The sequence below is a fragment of the Cannabis sativa genome, chromosome X (genome assembly GCF_029168945.1).
Source record: "Cannabis sativa cultivar Pink pepper isolate KNU-18-1 chromosome X, ASM2916894v1, whole genome shotgun sequence".
Lineage (NCBI taxonomy): Eukaryota > Viridiplantae > Streptophyta > Magnoliopsida > Rosales > Cannabaceae > Cannabis > Cannabis sativa.
This window is the reverse complement of record NC_083610.1, coordinates 41,231,987-41,252,727: the sequence shown is the minus strand read 5'-3', so window position 1 is coordinate 41,252,727 and position 20,741 is coordinate 41,231,987. Positions and strand designations below refer to the sequence as shown.

The 20,741-nt window shown below is 33.8% G+C and overlaps 1 protein-coding gene across 1 annotated transcript; it reads right to left on the bottom strand.

Moving 5' to 3' along the window:
* Window positions 1–9,505: 9,505 nt before the first annotated feature.
* LOC133032160 (uncharacterized mitochondrial protein AtMg00810-like) lies at window positions 9,506–10,792 on the bottom strand. Its single transcript, XM_061106024.1, has one exon. The coding sequence runs from the start codon at window positions 10,790–10,792 to the stop codon at window positions 9,506–9,508; it is 1,287 nt and encodes a 428-aa protein (XP_060962007.1).
* Window positions 10,793–20,741: the final 9,949 nt, after the last annotated feature.

Below are 20,741 nucleotides of genomic sequence, written 5' to 3'. Positions count from 1 at the left end.
TCCCTTGATGAGTAAAGCATATAGTAAAGGATGTTTCATAAGAGTATTTATGAACTAGTTTCCAGAAGTTTGGGTGGATTCAAATATACTACACTTGATCTGAAGATCAAGACATCAGATTGACCTATTTGCACAGTTTGTTTTATATTAGTGCAAGTGGGAGTTTGTTGGGTTTTATGCCCTAAATAAAACTCTTTACAATCTGATTAGTAATCAACATAAGAAATTTGAAGTGATTGATGTTTGCATGAATTTTACATGCTAATGGTTTAATATGTTTAATATGTTTATTACATTCATACACACAAAATCAGTTAAATCCAGATCATATGTTTATTCACAATTACAGTATCGTCAACACAGTGGAATGTGATTGTGATCATATGCATCAAAAGTTTTGGTCCCTGTTACATCAGTGTTATTGGATTTACACTAATGTGATAATCAGCGATGATGTGTACTTACACTTGGAGTAAGTGTTATGTTCTTTCCAGGACATTAGTAAAGTATACTAGTTTCGAATGTATGGAGTATACATTGGACTGGACCGATATTGCAACTAAGTTAAGATATTACAAACTTACCGTTATACATATCTTTCCAAGTCAATATATCAGTAGTTGATCTTAAGATTAAAAAGAATCTAAATCCTGATATGCTTGGGCTCAACTCAGGAGTACTATTCATGTTCTTAGATTTATTAGTTAAGCCTACCTTTGGGTCAGGGTGATACGTATATTTTGGGAACATGATAGTATGATTGAGTGGGAGTGGTGAACATAAATATGGAATCTATAGCTTATACTGGTGTATAGAAGTTAAGTGATGATTCCCTTCGAGCTTAGCAAATAGAAGTAAATGGATGAGCTCTTGTTTAACTGACTAATTATTAGATCACTAAACACCATTTACAGGTAGCTAAGTGTTTTAAGGGGCAAAATACATTGAGGGGTGAGAACGGTAAAGAAATCCCATCTCGATGTAAATCATCTGTATAGAGGATCTTTAAATCACAATAAGATTATAACAATGGTTAAATGAGATAGTATATTGGTATCGTGAAACATACAATATGCTCTATATAAGTCTGAGAGTGCAATTCTAAGTTCTAAGAGTGGATTCAACGAAGAATTAATAAGTAGGAATTTACTTGGTAAATTTGGTTCACTTATTGGAAGCTCAGCATATAGATCCATGGTCCCCATTCTAGTTGAGAACATTCTGCTTGTAAGACTCATTAATTGATTCGTGATTGATCAATTATAATTCTAAAGTTAGACTATGTCTAATTTTATGAATTTTCACTATTCAGGGGTGAAATTGTAAGGAAAAGAGTTTTCTAGGTTTATTTATTTATTAATAGACTTTATATGTATAATTAATAATTAAATTAAATGACAATATTATTTAATAATCTATTTTAGTTATTAAATAATTAGTTTTGGCATTTAAAAGGTTAGAATTGGAAAATTGGCGTTTCTGAGAAAATAGAGATAAAATTTGATAAAATTGCAAAATTAAGTAAGGCCCAATAGCACCATATGGCCGGCCACTTAATGATGATTTTTCAAATTATTATTTTCATTATTTTAATGCCAAATAATTCTAAACCTAGACCTAGTAGTTGCCTATAAATAGAAAGTGATGGCTCATTCACAACACATGCTTTCATAAGTCTTTCTGACAGAAATTTCTCTCTTCAGAAAACTGAGCCTTCCTCACTCTCTACCTTGGCCGAAATCTCTCTCTCTCTCTTTTCCCTTCATCTTTTTCGTGACCCTAGTGAAAGAGTAAGTGCCCACACACAGCAAGCAGTAACTCAATCATAGATTGGAAGACTGTGAAGGATCAAAGCTTGAAGAAGAAGGAGATTCGGGCTCAGATCTTGATTATACTGCTACGTAAAGGAATCAAGGGTTAGAGATCTGAGTGGAAGGAGACATTTATTCCGCTGCATCAATGTAAGGTTTTCTTAACTTTATATGTGTTTATTTTATCGTTTTAGAAAGTTCATATTTAGGATGTTAATAAACATACTTGTGAGTAGATCTAAGATCCTGGTAAAATAATTCCCAACAGCCCTCACTTTTTCCGAGCTTTACAACAAATTCGAATCTGAAACTGGTCCTGGAAGTGTTAATAACAAGTGGGCAGTTCTTCATTTGCTTAATATTATATCTGAGAATAGGAAGAACACTACGACCCAGTTGGATTCTTCGTCGGTTTTACTGCCCAATCTGGCATTTAACGATGCCGAATTGGGTAACGATTTAAGGGTTTCTCGTAAAAGAGGCAGTAAGGAAAAGGGTTGGAATAATGGGGTTTTGTTGGTCTCAAAGGACCCGGAGAATCTAAGAGAGATTGCGTTTAAGGAGTTTGTGAATTTGTTGAAAGAAGAGAATGAAATTTCCGAAGAGGTTTCAGCTTGCGTTCGCCCCTTTGATGAAGATCAAACAAAACCCTTATGCCATTAAAGAGAACGAAGATAAGTTGGGTAAGGTTCTACAGCTTTACGATAAGAGACTCGGGGAGATTCGTTTCTTGGGTGGGGATGAATTTTCTCTGGCCGATCTTTCTCACTTGCCAAACATTAATATTCTGGGTATGTTTGTCTTAGCAGAGAAGAAGAAGAAGAAGGAGGAGGAGGGCGTGGGTATGGGATAGGGTTATTAGGGTTTTTTTTAATTTTTAATTTTTAAATTTTTTTTTTAATTTTAAATTTTTTAATTTTTAAAGAAAATGAGTTTTTTTTATTTTTTATTTTTGAAATAATTATTTTTTTTATTTTTTTAAATATTTATTTACATGAACCAATAAAATTGTGCCACGTGTACATTGTATACACGTGGACATTCCACCATGGCAGTTAACAGCCAAAAATGGATGGAAAGGGCTAAGTGCTAACAGAACACTAGTTTAGGAGGTTTTACCACCAAAATTTTAGAATTGGGGGTTAGTTGCAAAAACCTGGCCACTTAAGGAGGTTATGCCGCAAATTACTCTTATATTTATTTACATATATTTATCTAAAAAAATTATTGTGTGAAACCTCTAAGGCTTCGGTTATTTTGCCTTTAGTTTTTTTTTTTTTGACCCCTTCTGTTTGGAATGCCTTCGATTGCGAGATTTGTCAAAAGTTTCTGTATACGTCGGTTGGTTTGGTCGGGTTATAGCATATTTTTACTAACCCAATATAAATATCGGGTTGCAAATATTTAATCGTAACCCGCCCAATAAAAATTTAGAAAAAGTTCAACCCGCCCAATAATTTTGTCGGTTTGGTCGGGTTAACCCGTCCAAACTGTTCTTCTTTTTTTATTTTTTTTATAATTGATATTGTTAGTTTCTAGAATTGAAGTAATTAAATTTTTTAAAAAAAAATAAAAAATATATTATTTATATTTCAAGCTAAAAAATGGTGTAGTTTAAATTAATTTTAAGAACTTTAATATAAGATAAATATAATTGAGTACCATTACAAGAAAGGGGACCTTTTATCCCACTTTTTTAGTTAACAAAAATAAAAAATGGAATAAAAGATATATTGAGACTTTCTATCCCACTTTTAGATTTGGAGCCTCAAATATGGAGCAAAAAAAATTTTAGACAAGGGCCCTGTTTGGTAGAACGTTGAAAAAAAAATATCAAAGGTAAAAAAATAAGTTCAAGATTCGATTTTTATGGGTTAGCCAAACGGGGATTAAGATTTTTAGGGAAACTGTTTATCCCGATTTTTAGTTTGGATCAAAGGGTTTAGTATGAAACCCTTTTATCCCAGTTTTTAACTAAAAACTGGGATAGAAAGTGTTTCCCTAAAAACAATTTCATCTCGCGAAATCGCATATATCTCTGCTCTAACCTCAACAGAAACCCTCCCAAACTCAGAAACCCTCGCCCAAACCCAGAAACCCTCGCCAGCAAACCCATGTTAGCCTCCATCTCGCCCATACCAGAATCGCCCAAACCCAGCTGCTCAAACGGTTAAAGGTAAACTTTGTTTCTTTATTATTTTTCCCTATTTTGCATTTTCCACCATTTTTTTCTGGGTTCAAGAAAATATAAAACCTGATTTTTTTGTTAATAATGTCTTCTAGTTTAGGGATTATTTATTATGAATCATTTTTTTTACCTTTTTAGTTCTTAAAGATTTGTTTTTTATAATATTTGAATGAGTTATTGATAGAATTTTTTATGAGCTCCCTTTGCCAATTGTTGTACATCTTCTGCGAGTGTGACTTGTCTCTGCAATAATATTTTTTTTTTCTCTTGTTGCTACTTTCATGGCTGTTTCTTTATTATATTCTATATAATTTTATCAACCGAAGGGTCTCTAGGAAGAAGTTAGAGCAGCAGTAGCTTGTGCTCAGGGGGAAGTATTGACAACATGTAAGCTTGAATAATTTTGCTTCAAATTTTGTGAACTAGAAACACTAGAAACTTGAGAAACGAAGGAATGAAATTCTAATGCTTACTAGTGACAAGTAGAATACTGCTATACTTATTGCTCCAATTTATTGTAAATTTGTTTCAAGAGATAGTCAAACTAACAAGATTATTAAGTTTGTGTTTTATTTGTATTATTGTTTGAAGTAGCCTAAAATTATTATCTCAAAGATAAAATAATTTTGTTCATTTACTTATAACATATTATGGACTCTACTTTATGCATAAGAGTGATTGCCATTTTATGACTTTTGTAAAGGTACTCATAGAATTCGTGTGTTTTAATTTGAAAGTATTGCTATTCAAAACTTAATTTGCTATGCTATTTTAATTTGATACATACTTATGACTAGTTTTAATATGGATGTAAATTGTCACAGAATAATTGCAATGTAATGTGAGGTATTCATAAAAGAACATGATGTCCTTTCAACAAGCTTTATAAAATGTGTTTCATCAGTACATACCAAGAAATCGCAGGAAGGTGAGCTTTAATTTTTCTTTATTTACTTTTCTAATTCTATTCAAAATATTGTACTCATACCTTATCTATGAAAATCTCTTGAAATGACCACAATATAAGGTGGCTATTTTTTTTTTAATTTGAAATGTGTAGATGAATCTTGTTGAAAGAACCGATGTGTATATATAAATAAGTAAAATTTGTTTCCGCTAAGATATTATATTTGATTAGGAGCAATATTTTGAAATGCCCATCATTAGGTTTCAATCATGTATGTGAGGCATGCAATCAAGCATTAGAAATATTTCAAGATAATGAGGTGACTTTCAATTTCCAGTAATAAATCAATTATCTATTGAACTAGTAGGTGTTACTAGTTTTTAAAATTGTTGGCTTTATACATATAGAGAAAGAGTAGATTGCTTATGGTCTTTCTTTACTAGTTGGGCCACACTTTACGTTGATTAATTTTCTAAGTTAATAATGTTTAAGGTCATGTTTAATCAATTTTAAAATTTTTAATTATTTTCTTCTCCGGTTATTTTTTTTTTCTGTAATTATTGAAGAAGAAACAAAATAGAAGGAAAGAGAGTGAATGATAATCATAGGAAGGCATATTCAATTCCAATGATCAATGGTGAAAGTGATAATTACATAGTTACCAAAAATCTTAAAATTCAAAGATTCAGCGAGACTCTTCTTGGAACTATGGTAAGTCATTCTGATATGGGAAATTTTAATTGAAACTTTTAGTGGTTTGGTGTGGATTTATATAAAATGTAGTAGGAGTAACTCATGCATGCCCATAGTAAGTCATTCTTGTAATTTTTCGTTTATTCCGCGTTGTTGTAATTTTGCTGCCCATAATGTGGCTAATTGGGCGTTCGCCCAGAACATCTCAGGTTTTGTGAAACCCTCCGCAATACCTGATACTATCCTTTGTAATGATCGTGAGGTCTAATTTTGATATCTATCTAACGCTTTATTTCAAAAAAAAAAAACTCATGCATGCTTGGTGTTTGCCTTATGCCTACTTGTTTTGTTTCCTTTACTTTGAATGTTTCTTTTATTGTTCTCTACGGATTTTTTGTTTTTTTTTCAAATTGATGATTGGTAGGTTATGGTTTTTTAAATAAGAGCAAGGACAAGAAATGGGCTGATTGAACTGTATTATGGCCATTGAAAATTTCCTTATTTGTCTCAAAGCTATCATTTCCTTTTGGAATCTTAAGCTCAATATCAATATTTTTGCTATTCTTGAAGGTACCTGTACATATACATATAGATAAGTAAATATATAATTAAGGTACTCCATATATATATATATAATTGACAGTTATTGAAACAATTGCTATGAAGGACGATATAAGCTCCAACCATTGTCTTTCTCTTTTCTGTTGCCTAGTGTCAAGGGCAAGCCACAAGGTTAGCTCATAACAACCCTTTTCCCTTTAGTTGCATATGTATAGGTTTTTGGATTTTTATTGACAAGTGAGCATGATTTTAGAGTATGAAATGATTTGAAATAAAGTATGGTTATTGAATTCATTAGAAGTAGTAATTTGTTTTATTTTCTTGGGTTTGGTTCACATTTATAATGTTAATCAACATTGTTGTTTTTTGTGTTAAAAAAAAAAAAAAAGAGGAGTTTAAGAACCATCAAGGTTATTGATTCATGATTGTGCTTCAGTGTTCATTCATACATACTACTCTCAATTTTTGAATTTTGAACCCTAATATAGTTACTAATTTGAGATTATATCGTTTTGTTTTTTTGCTGAAAGTTAGGGATTATATCTTGGTTCCAAGTTTTTTCTATGTCGATCTGATGTTCAATATAATTTTTATTTGATTTCTATATTTTTTTTTTTATTTCTGTGATGTTGCTTGTGCAAGTTCAACGACTGTTTTTTCGTTGTTCGTTTTGTGTGTGAAAATAGTGTGTGGTGGTGCTTAATAAGGTGAAAATTTCTATTATTAATCAATGTCAAGAAAATTTTCGGATCTCCTAAAAACAGCAAGTGTGAACTTGAAATTTTAACAAAAGAAAAAAAAAAACAAGTGTGAACTTGAAATGTTTGACAGAGAGATTTTTTAACTTTTTTAACATATTGAAAGGATTTGTCTTTACATGTCTCTTGAACAAATATATTGATATTGTCTTTATTTTTCCTCAAGGAAAGACAAACAAATAAAAAAAAATATTACAATCTCAATACTAGTTTCATTAATCTTTATATGCCTCTCTTGTGGCACGACATGATTGTTTTTCTAAAGAATCGCATTGCATATTTTCTTGTCCATAGTTTTCGATATTAGTGTATTGACTTTACTTAGTTTTAATTGAATAAATATATTTATATTGTCTTTAGTTCACCTAAAAAATAGAAGAAAAAATAGTGAAGTACCACTGCTAGTTTTATTAATCTTTATATTGCCTTTTCTGTTTACTCTGCAATTTCCGAAGAGTAATCATCTCTGTTTATTAATCTTTATATAGTTTTATATCATGTTTGAGAAAGGCTCTATATAGTTAATAGTAGTTTGATTTTTGCTTTGAATTGTTATTACATGAATTAGTTGTGGTTGTTAATTTGCATAAGTCAATTATAATCATTTCTAGGTGGTTGTTAATTTGCATATATTGTGCACATTGCTTATCGTATTGTTATTTTTCTTTAGTTCTTTACCTAGAAGTTCTGGTTTTTAGAAGGGAAATTAGGTTCAATAGATTATTTTGTAATAACAAAAGTTTTTTATAAACTAATTTACCAATGACATTTTTTCCTTTTTTTTTTCTTTTCTGTTTGTGTTATAAGGATTATGAAGTGAAAACAACAATTGATATTATTAAATCTTCTCATGTTAGTTTATTGATTTTATTCTTTACACACGATTGTTTGAATGCGTTATTATTAAATTTATTTCTTTTCTCTTACAATATATTATAACTTTCAATTTTCAGGATAAAGTCACAAGTATAGGAAAGTAAGGGAAAAAAGATAGCTCATGGGAGGAATATTGTGCATTTTCTTTACTTTTGTAACTTGGAAGATTTATGGTATTAGCTATGTGTTAATGTTTATATATATAAAGTTATAATGGTATGAATGTATGTAAAAAATATTTTATTTATCATTTGTAAATAATTTTGTTAGTACAATAAATTTTATTTGCTTTCCAATAAAAAATTGTATATATATGTAAAATATATATTATATAGGCAGTATTAATATATATATAATATAGGCAGAATATGCATGTATTAAAAAATAAGACTTTTTATCCCAATTTTTATAGAAAAAGTGGGATAAAAAGGTACATTTTATCCCAATTTTCTCATAAAAAGTGGGATAAAAAGTACCCCTTTTATCCCGGTTTTTTAAATACCTTTTATCTCACTAGCATACATCCCGATTTTTATTTTAGCGAAAACCGGGATAAAAAACGCCCTTAAAAACAGGGATAAAAGACCTTTTTTTTGTAGTAGTTAACATATAATAATTGAATAAAATAATAATAAAAAAAAGTGATAATATGGTATAGATTTTAAACTTTAACTTCAATATCCAAATACACTAAAACTTATTAACTATAAAATCTAAGTTTTAAGTTAAAAATTAAAATGTACAAACTTTAAATACAAAATAGTTTAACTAATAAATGTAATTTATATAATATAAGATATACACTTATATATAAATCGGTTTAATTCGGTTTATTCGGGTTAATTGGGCGGTTTAGAATAATTTGTAAACCACCTAATATATTCATTGGTCGGTTTGGATTTTCATTGTATTATTTCAGGTTGTATTTTTTGTCGATTTATTCGGTTTGGTTTGAACGGTTTATTTGTGTTATGCGGTTTGTAAATTTTATTGAACACCCTAGTCGAAACCAAAGCTAAATGTCTAAAAATATTGAAGTTAAAGGGCCATTTTATAATAGTGATATAAGCAGATTTAATTTAAGAATATAACATAATTAATTATCAATAATCATTAATAATAAAATAGGAGCTTTGATATTAATTAAGATTATATGCACAATCTATTCACTCTCCTGTTCGACAGGACAATCTGAATCTACAAGATTGCTAATTGTAGTTGACACAAAATGGATTGTATAGGACTTGAGACATAATGAAAGATTAAAACTTCTAATAATCTCTGCTGAAATATAGAAGTTCATCATTCATCATACGATGATTGTTTGAGACTTGATCTTAATCTTGAAGTGAGCAATGGACTCCTATTTATAATCTTGTAACTTTTAACTTATTGAGTAAATTTTATGAAAGATAACATAGACCAAATTCTTGATATCTTGGAGTTTTGAGATTATTCACGCGGATTAGAGAAAAGAAAAACATCATTTATTAAAGAATGAATGAATGATAGGTACAGAGTACAACCAGCTTTATATAGGTAGAGACAAAAGATCCTTAAACCGCCTTAACTAATTGATTAGCAATAACTAATTAGTTAAATAACAAAAAGGATAGAAAAACAATAAAAGGGTAACAACAACCTGACATAATATACAAAACAGAGGGATTAGCCAAAGACAAACTAATGACTAAATCTTAATAGCCCCCCCTCAAGGTTGATTGTATAGATCATATACAGACATCTTGACAATATGAGAGGAAAGGGTTGTTGAAGGCAATGGCTTGGTGAAAGTATCTGCGAGCTGAAGGTTGTTGGGAACAGGGATAAGCCGAATTGTGGAGTTGTTTATTTTGTCACGGATGAAGTGGCAATCAAGCTCAATATGTTTGGTGCGTTCATGAAAAGTGGGGTTATTTGCGATATGAATGGCAGATTGATTGTCACAATAAATGAAAGCTGGTGTAGGTTGGGGTATATGGAGGTCTTTGAATAGGTATTGAATCCATGTGATCTCGCTGGTAGTGGCAGCGAGGGCCCTGTATTCGGCTTCAGCCGAACTCTTGGAAATGGTAGGTTGTTTCTTGGTTTTCCAGGAAATAAGATAATCCCCAATAAAGATGCAGAAACCGGTTGTTGAACGCCGAGTGACAGGGCATGATGCCCAATCTGAATCTGAAAAGCCTCTGAGGTGTAGAGAGGAAGTGGGAGAGTATAAGAGACCTTGCCCCAGATTGCCTTTAAGGTAACGTAGCAGGTGATTGAGAGCCTGTAAGTGAGGACTTCGGGGGTTTGACATGAACTGGCTGAGACAATTGACGGCAAAAGTGATGTCGGGTCTGGATAGTGTCAAATAGAGAAGCTTGCCAATGATTTGTCGATAGGCAGATGGATTGGTCAAAAGATCTCCTTGCTGATCATCAAGTTTGGTGCGAGGGTCCATAGCAGTTTTGGCGGGTTTGCAGCCGACATAACCCGTATCTTCAAGTAGTTGAATGGTGTACTTTCGTTGTGAGAGAAAGAGTCCATCTTTACTTCTAGCAATTTCAAAACCCAAGAAGTATCGAAGAGGGCCAAGGGTTTTGAGTTTGAACTTCTGGTATAGAGAAGATTGAACTTGGTGTAGAACATCAAGATTTGGTCCAGTGAGCACAATGTCGTCGACATAGACAAGAAGTGCAATGAATTGGTCTTCCGAGCCTCGTGTGAACAGCGTATAATCAGCTTGAGATTGATGAAAACCTTCTTGAAGTAAGGCGTCTGAAAGATTTTTGTACCATTGACGAGAAGATTGTCGTAGGCCATAGATAGATTTATGTAGCTTGCACACGGGGTTGGAATCTGCAGAAATAGAAGGAGGTAAAGTTAGTCCAGGTGGCAATTTCATATAGACCTCTTCAAGGAGGTCACCATTTAAGAAGGCGTTGTCTATGTCGATTTGTAACATATGCCAATTTTTAATTGTGGAAACAGCAATTAATAGTTTAAAAGTGACCATTTTGGCCACAGGAGAAAAAGTGTCAAAAAAATCAAGGCCTTCTTGTTGAGTATATCCTTGAGCAACAAGGCGAGCTTTGTTCCTTTCGACGGAACCATCACTGTTGAATTTGATTTTATAAACCTAACGACAACCGATAGCTTTCTTGCCAGGTGGAAGAGGCACAACAGACCAAGTTTTGTTGTTGCGAAGAGCAGTAAGTTCTAGATCCATAGCATCCAACCATTTCTTGAATTGTATTGCCTGCTGATATGTTTAGGGTTCTTTCTGAGAAGTAACAGCAAGGATAAAAGCTTTGTAAGAGTTTGTGAGCCAAGTATAAGCAAGAAATTTATCAAGAGTGTGTGGTGTTGAAGAATGATCTTGAATGGTAGAATAGCATTCAAAATCTTTTAAATAACTTGGCTTTTTAACACTTCTGCTAGATCTTCTTAGGGGCACAGGGGGTGTCTCATGTGGTGTTTCGAAGGTGACATGTGGAGATGGTGGGATTGAAGCAGCTGGAGTAGTAACATGTGGAGAGTGTGGGATAGCAGCAGCTAGATTATTGTTGTCATCAACGGCATCTGGTGTGTTGCTGTCATTAATGTCTTCAGTAGTGAAATCTTGGGTAGATCCTGCAGGGTTAGTATCTGTAATGGGATAATCATGAATGGGAACATTCTGTATAGCAGGAGATGGTAAAACCGGTCCTACAAAAGGATCAATATGTTAATGGCATCTTTATTTAATTTGTGAAAGGGAAAAATACCTTCATGAAAAACAACATTTCTAGAAATAAAAAATTGTTTGGAATTAATATCATAAAGTTTGTAGCCTTTTACTTCTTGAGGATAACCCATGAAGATACAAGTTCTAGCTCGTGGAGCAAATTTTGTTCTATGAGCTGCAAGAGTTGAAGCAAAAACTAAACATCCAAAATTACGTAAGTAAGTATAATCAGGTTCCTTTTTAAACAAGAGTTCATAAGGGGATTTATTTTGTAGAATTAGAGTAGGTGTTCGGTTGATTAAGAAGGTCGCAGTTAAGATGCATTCAGTCCAAAAAATAATAGGTATGTGGGCTTGAAAACAAAGAGCGCGAGCAACATTTAACAAGTGTTGATGCTTTCGTTCAGCAACGACATTTTGTTCAGGGGTTTCAACAGAAGTGAAGTCATGTAGGATGCCAAGTTTTTGAAAAAGATCCTTGAAAACCAGCTCAGGTGCATTGTCGGATCTAAACTTTTTAATCATACAATTAAACTGATTTTGAACATATGAAAGAAATTGGGGAATGATATTAAGAGCATCAGATTTTTGTTTCAAAAGATAAGTCCATGTAAAACGTGAATGATCATCAACTAAGGTAAGAAAAAACTTATGCCCAGAATAAGAGGTAATGTGATAAGGCCCCCATATATCACAATGTATGAGATCAAAAGTATGAGAAGAAAAACTGTTTTTATTAGGAAAAGGAAGTTTCCTTTGTTTAGCCATGGGACAAATGTAACAAGGAGAATCTTTATGCAAGTTGGTAACATTACATTTCAGTTTATTGCTAAGTAAATGCAAGTATTTATTCGAAAGGTGTCCTAGCCGAGAGTGCCAAAGATCAGCAGCTATGGAAAGAACGGGTGATTCAATGGGTGAGAGATCCAACAGGTACAGACCATGCTTGGACTCACCTTTGCCAATCATTTTTCTTTTGGATGGTGTCCTGGATAATGAAATGATTATCGAAAAATTTAACAAAAAAAGAGTTTTCATTAGTGAGACAATGAACAGATATAATATTATATTTAAAAGTTGGGACATATAAGACATCTGTTAGAGTCAAAGTAGAAGAAATGGCAACAGACCCTCCTTTATTCACTAATATTCTGTCATTGTTTGGTAATAATAAATTGGTAGTGTAAATATTGCAAATAAACTGAAAGAGTTTAGGATTTGAGCAAATGTGTCTCGTTGCCCCAGAATCTAAAATCCAAGATTCATTGACAGGGAAAGAAGACACATTTGAAAGGATTATACCTGTGTTTCCTATAGAAGTGCTAGGTTCTGATGAGGCTATACCGGTTTGTTGTGCAGCAAGAAGATTTAAAAGTTGCTGATATTGTGTCGATGTGAGTTGTGGCAGTAGAGTTTGACTATCACCAATAGCTCCAGCATTTTCGTTGTTAGTTTGAACTTGATTCGCAGCAGCTTCTTTTCCTTTGTTCTTGTTGTAACCGGAGGGTACCCGTGTATCTTATAACATCTTTCAATATCAATCGTATGCCCAAGAATGTTGCAATGAGTGCAAAAAGGCCTATTTCTCTTCTGTGGAAATGATTTGTTTCCACTTGAATTAGGCTTGTTCATTTTGCTTTTGTCTCCTTGAAAAGTAAAAGCCATGTTTTGGTTTTGCTCACCACCAGAAGTGGAACTCTCTCGTTGATTTTCCTCCTGTGTAACTAAGTGAAAAACACGATTTATTTCTGGTAGAGGGTCCATAAGCAGTATACTACTCCTTACTTGAGAATAAGAGTCAGAAAGCCCCATCAAGAATGACATTATATGCTTCATGTGGTAGTGTTCTTGAAGTCTTTTGACACCACCACAATTACAGCCATTACAAACACAATTAGAACGATATTGAGATAGTTGTTCCCAGATCGTTTTCAACTTAGTGAAATACATACTGATTCCTTGATTGTCTTGTCTCAGATTCATTAAGCCCTTCCTCAAATTGTAAATATGTGGTCCATTCTTTTGATGAAAGTGAATTTTAAGATCATTCCATATAGCAGCTGCAGATTCATCATACAAAATACTAGAGGAAATTTCTTTAGAGACTGAATTTAGGATCCAAGAAATAACAATGTTATTGTTTCTAGTCCAGGCATTATACAAAACAGATTCAGATAAAGAAGGTTTAGGGATAGAACCGTCCAAGAATCCGAGCTTGTTCTTGACTGAGATGGCCAATTGCATAGCCCTGCTCCATGACATGTAGTTGTCCTGCCCAGTCAGAAGTTGAGAAACGAGTATATTTCCTGGGTTATCAGCATGGTGAAGATAATATGGGTCCGTTGGATCTTCAAGAGGGTTTCTCTACTGCATCATTTGCTGGATTTGTCCTCTTTGCACAGCAAGATTCACTGGTGGTCCATTATCTTCTCCCATGATAGTAAAACCAGAGTTATCGTCATTAGACATTTTAGTAGCAAGAAAGGCTTATTCGAGAAAGAACTGATAGAAGACGAATGCGCAGAATTGGTTGGAACACCAATTCTGGTATTGGAAAAACAAGGAACAGAGGAAGAGAAAGAAACACGACGAAGGAGTCGGAGAACACGACGGAGAAGTCGAAGAAAGATCAAGATCTGGGGAAAGCTTTCTTTCCCCGCTCTGATACCATAACGCGGATTAGAGAAAAGAAAAACATCATTTATTAAAGAATGAATGAATGATAGGTACAGAGTAAAACCAGCTTTATATAGGTAGAGACAAAAGATCCTTAAACCGCCTTAACTAACTGATTAGCAATAACTAATCAGTTAAATAACAAAAAGGACAGAAAAACAATAAAAGGGTAACAACAACCTGACATAATATATAAAACAGAGGGATTAGCTAAAGACAAACTAATGACTAAATCTTAATAATTATCGATACTTGAGAACATATTGCACATATATGGAATCCAGTCCTTCTTTGATTGAGAGTAAATTAAATATTTCTTTTAGTATTGATAGCAATACTTAAACATAGAGCACTCAATTTCTATTAATTTCTTTTGTATGTGGCTTACAGAAATGTTAATTAGAGTATCAAGGTACTAATTGATAAACAAAGAATTAGAGAGGTTAATAGACGAAGATACATCGCTCTATTACGTTATAATTATTTAATGGAGGATCTCAACTCATGCCATGCCATGACTATATCAAAACATATAAATTATTGTGATTAATTGCTTCTAATTTCTAAAATATAGAAATTATACGATTTGAGTGTGAAACTATGATTTATTAGTGGGATAATATAGTTAAATTTGTTCAACCAAGAGTTAGCGAAATAATTAATTTATTAGAGCTTAGAAATACAAATTCATTTGTCCCCAAACTGTAGTTTGATAACAAAGACAAAGTATTTGGTAAAATAGAAAAATACTAATGATTATTTTCTTTGTAAAAATAAATTAAAAAAGTATTAATTTATTTATTACAATAAAATAATAAAGTATTATTTTATATAAATTATTTTTAAGAAAAAAATAATATAAATTATTATTTATAAAACAATAAAATATAATAATATTTTATAGAAAATTAATTATATAATTATTTATTTGATAAATAAAAGATGATATAAAATAAAAGGAGAGAAACAAAGTATAGTTGGACTGCATAAAGAGAAGCCCATCACAGTCTATGGAGTGTGTTGTGGTTGGCGACCCAGTAATAGTATATGGACTATGATAGGCGTCTAAGCCCAACCCTAACACAAGCAAAAAGTTTTCTTGCTTTTCAGTCAATAGGTTTTTATATTGAAAACTTACAAAAATACTGAAATTTAATTTAATTTTTACAAAATTACTGTCACACAGAAATTATTTTAAAAATACTGTATTTTTAAATAACAGTGGAATACAAAACAAAACCACTAAAATTAGCAGCAGAACAACTAAAAAAAATCGTAAAATAACAGTGAAAACTTAATATAATACACAGTATAAAATTTACACAGTATTTTTGAAAAAAAATCCGTCCCACATTATAAAAGTAAAAAAGTTAAAAATTTCAGTACTGTAATTATCTCTTTATATATAGATCCTTAAGAACATAAAATCCTTACATAATAATTTAAAATTAAGACGCTAATATTGTGTAGTTAAATATATTGTAAAGTCAATAATATTAAATGTTGGAAGTAAAAATTTAAATGAATGAGATTTAGATTTACAATCTTTTCTCAATAAACAATTTAACTATTACAAAAAAAAAAAAAAAAAAAGACATATTAAGACTTGTTATAAGGAATTCTAAAGTATATTTTAATGCGGATCACTATGAGAATCGTGAAAAGTAATTTTTAGAGTTTCAAAATGTGGAAGAAATATATCTAATTTTTCTATTTATGAAAAATAAGGCATAAAGGGTAAATTGGATGACTCATCATTTTTCTATCCAGCTGTGTATATCTGATCTTGTGTGAGTTTCTTAATATGTTTGATCAGATTTCTTGTAAAGAAAATCGAAGCAAATTTTCTTTTTCTATAAAAAGAAACTTGCACTTACTGCTTACAATTATGTAGGTGCAGAAACACAAATTTCTGGGCTGATTGAAGATCTATTTTAAGAAATTATCTAGTGAGTTGTGGTCTTTTCAAGTCTTGCCTCGATAGGAAGCAAGCACTCTTCAAGGATATTGAAGGGAGTTCGAGCACTTGAAGTTTCAACAAGATTCGATTAGAAGGTAGAATACATCAAGCTTGCGACATACAATAAAAGGGAGTCTATTTATGCATAAGTCAATTACTTTGTATTTTTGAGATTTATCTAATGAATCTTATCTTTGGGCGTAGCCCCGTGGACTAGTAACAAACTGTAAGGATTGTTGATACTACGTACAAAAATTTTGTATATTTTTACTTTCCTGCACTGTTTGTTTTCTGGTTTTATTCTGTAGTTATAGAGTTAGTTACAAAATAACTATTTCAGTACCATATATATTATTTTGCATTTAATTAATTGACTAATTAAATAATAAATTGGTAATACTAAAATACAAAATTTCAATTGGTATCAAAACAGGTTATTAAACTCTTAGTGAGATCTTATGATTATTTTATTTTGTGTTAGATGTCGTTGTTTGCAGAAGGCAGCTCCATTACTCGAACACTCCTGTTGAATGACTTGCATTATCCATATTGAAAGGTCAGAATGAGAGCATTCATTAAGTCACAAGATGAGAAGGTATGGAGGGCTATAGTTGTAGGTTGGTCTCGACCTACTAAAAATGATGATGAAGGTAATGCTAAGGTATAACCTGAACTTAATTGGACCACTGAAGATGAAAAAATATCTGGTTATAACAATAAAGTTTTGCATGTTATTTTTAATAGTGTTGGTGAACACTTTATTAAATTGATATTATCTTGTGATTCTGCAAAGGAAGCATGGGAAATTCTTTAAATTCAATTTGAAGGTACCGTTGATGTAAAGAGATCATGTTTTACCATGTTGCAAACTAGATTCGATGAATTAAGAATGTCAGAAACTGAAACATTATCTGAATTTTATATATGAAAGATTATTTGATATTGCTAATAAGTTTTTTGCCTTGGCAAAAAAAGTAGATGAATCTGTGCTGGTTCAGAAAATTGTTCATGTGCTTCTTGACAGATTTGATACGAAAATACTAGCAATGGAAGAGACAAAAGATTTTGGTAAAATAAAAAATTGAAGAGCTCATGGGTTCATTAAGAATATTTGAGTTAAATCAACAAATTAAGAAAAAAAGTAAGTCGAATACTAAAAATGAGAAAAGCAAAGTGTTTACCCAAATTTCGATGATGGTGACATGGCAAGAGTAACGACATGTGGCATAGAAATACTGGGACTACATCATTAATGGAGAATATGTAAAGTCCGTTAAAGTGATAATTAGTCATGACGAGTGGTCATGACCGTTAGAATAAAAGTCTGACGTTTACGTTTACCCCTAGCTTGAGCAAGATGCTTACCTCCAAGAAGGAAAAATGGTGGACTGACACCCTCATAGGTGGGATAAACGATCACCACACACTTACGGGTCAAATTAGTCTAGGGGGTAGATGACACTACTCCCACCATGGACGTGATGCCATCCTCAAAGGTAGATAAGTACATCCTCATGACACCATGACTACCCACAATGTTGAAAGGGTCTGGGGGAAGTCACCCCGAGATAGTCATTGACACCTTCCTCATGTTGGATCTCGGGGGTATCACCCCCAAGTATTAGCTTCTATCCCCGAACGTGGTTAATGATCACACCACACCCTTGGGAGACCCTCATCGTCAATGACTAATTCAAATATTCAAATCCCGCAAGAAGCTCAAAGACGATTACAAACCCGCAAAAATAGCGGGATATTACCATAAGAATAAGATTTCAATCACTTCCAAAAACCAAGGAGGCGGTTGAGATAGCACCACATTAGTCGCTTCTCCTGAAGTGAGAAGCACCGACCTTTTTCCCTATATAAAGGGTCAGCCATGACTTGGGAAGGGGATTCAAAAATTTGAGGACTTAGAGAGAAAAGACTCTGCCATTGTTATTTTTCCTTCATTTAAGAGCCTATTCTTGATATTGCAACTCTAATCAATAAAACACAAAGGGAGGAGGCTATTACCCACATCTAGGGTCGAACCTCTTTAAATTTCGGTGTCTTTCTTTACATTTATTGTAAATTTTGGTATCATTATTTACATTTATTGTTACAATTTTGGTTTAAATCTCATTTATTATGACTCCGCATCAGTTGGCTAAAAATCTAGTCAATATTTTGGTACTTTCATTGAGAGCTTTAACCAAAATCTTGAAGCTTTTTACCGAAGTAATGGTGCTAACTAGAAGATCTCAAGAACAACCTGATGAGAAGATAGATAATTCCTAGCAAGTTCCATCAGCAAGGAATCTCTACAGGAACAATGGAGAGCGACCCCGACGTCTTGGTAATAGTGGTGCAACTACCACTCATGCTACTGCCCAAACTACTATTGGTCATGGGACAACTTGCCAAAATGATGTTGCTGGGCAAACAACGACTGGGCGTACCACCCATGCTACCACCGCTAGAGGCGACGGTACTAACAGTGCCACCAGAAGGGCCAATACAAGAAACTTTGTCCTACCTAATGAAGGCATGAGCCAAACTCAAACTACTCAAGGTCTTGGCATCTTTAATTAGGCCACGGAATAAACCCCATATGGTTATCAAAGGAATTGACCTAGAGATGGATCAGTTACGAGACGCGATAGGCTAAATGCAAGGTTAGTTCCAAACCGTTCACCAAGAGCAAACTTAAACTCGAGCAGCCCTAACTAAAAGTCTTGCTAACCAAAGGAGAGAGTTCTAATCTTGGTTGGAAGAGCATGCTTGAGAAATGAGAAGGTGCCAAGATGACTAAGATCGCTACACTCAAGAAATGAGAAGGTGCCAACATAACAGTGAGTTCATGAAGTGCTTTTTTTGTTTGCTCAATCTCACTATTTAATCACTTTTTCTTCTTCTTATTCCAATCATGCAAAGCCTTCCCACACTTATTAATTTTACACCTAAAAGCATATGGGCGGCCTCTGCTACTACTCTCCTTCCATAATTGATCGACTATCTCCGTACATTCCTCCTCTTGGCACCACGCTTCCTGAAAATGAAAGCGAATTTTCCGCTTTGTTTTTCCACATTTACTACCATCTATCCGAATCGGCATATCCACAACCAACGCCCGATGATCCGACTCCCACCAATCTAACAAAGAAATGCCAGCCCCTTCAAACTGAGCTAGCCACTCCTCTGTACACAACCCGCGGTCAAGCCGCTCCATAATTGGGGAAGTACCATGTTCATTACACCAAGTTAAATCATGCTTCACTGAACTGAAATCCATAAACCGACAATCATCTAAAACTTCTTTGAATCCATCCATCACCCCCAGAAGCCTATCTCTACCCCCCACTTTTTCCGACAAACTTGAAATTTCATTAAAATCCCCAATACAAAGCCATGGACCCTGCACTTCCTTTCGCAAATCTCGTAAGAGCCGCCAAGAAAAATGTCGTTGGCTAGCATCAGGATTTCCATAAAATCCTGTAAAAAACCATGGAGAAAATCCACTACCAGCAACTGTAGCAAGAATATGACCCGGAGAACTAGACAAAACTTGCACTTTAATATCATCTTTCCACATCAATAACAATCCCTCACTCAGCCCCACTCTATCAACTATCCACAAGTTCCCATATTAAAGAACACTACATACCCTTTCCGCTTGATCACGAGTTAATTTACTCTCAGCAAGAAAAATTAAACTTGGACCAATATCACGCACATGGGATTGCAATGCTCGTAATGTCCAGGGATTCCCAATCCCCTGGACATTCCAACTTAATATTTTCATTGCGCTCGGCAGCCTTGATCAACAAGGCTCGCCGCTTCAAATTCAGAACAAGAGGCAGATAAATCCACACAATTAGAAACACCTACCTCTGAAATAATGTCATTAACGTTGTCCCCATCTTCCCCAGCAGCAGAATCGGCTTCAACCACTCCAAACCCACCATCTCGAACACTGGTATTCTCAGCCAGAGCACAACCAGTTTTATTCCCTCCACTCCTAGCTTTTGCCTGTGCCTTATTCTTGATTGAAATGCGTTTTCTGCTCTCCTTCCCACCCGAAATAGTCCCCTGACCTTCCATTGTATGCCCTGGCTTATAATTCCCCAAAGCCACCATGTCTTCCATCGCCGCCCCTTCAATCGGTCGAGCATCTCGGCCATCAACACTTCCCAGTCGCCCACACTGCCTCTTCCTACCCGCCCCCTCATTCTCAAGCTCAACCTCCACCCTACCCTCCACCTGGTCACGAGACCATGCCCCTTACCATTACTTTCTTTCAAACTCTCCACTATCGAAGCCACACCAGCATTTGCATCCTGTTTCCCTGACTCTTGTGAGATATTGGGCTCCTTTTGTTGTAGCCCAATTGAGCTTTGACCAGCTTCTAAAGTAGATGGGCTTTTCATATAGTCCATTTGAGTACACTTATGGCCCACTTCAAAACCCACCTGCATTTTAGCTTTTAATTTTTGAGTCATCAGATCTCCTATAACTGCCTGCCCACGACCCACGCCAGTCGCCACCTCCTTCTCCATCTGTTGCATCGTGGGAACCACACTTCTACGCACATCTAGAGTCTCATGTCGCCCTTCCTCCGACC

Bases quoted from the DNA above. Each gene is read 5' to 3' on its own strand.
- LOC133032160 (XM_061106024.1), bottom strand. From the start codon at position 10,792: ATGGTCACTTTTAAACTATTAATTGCTGTTTCCACAATTAAAAATTGG.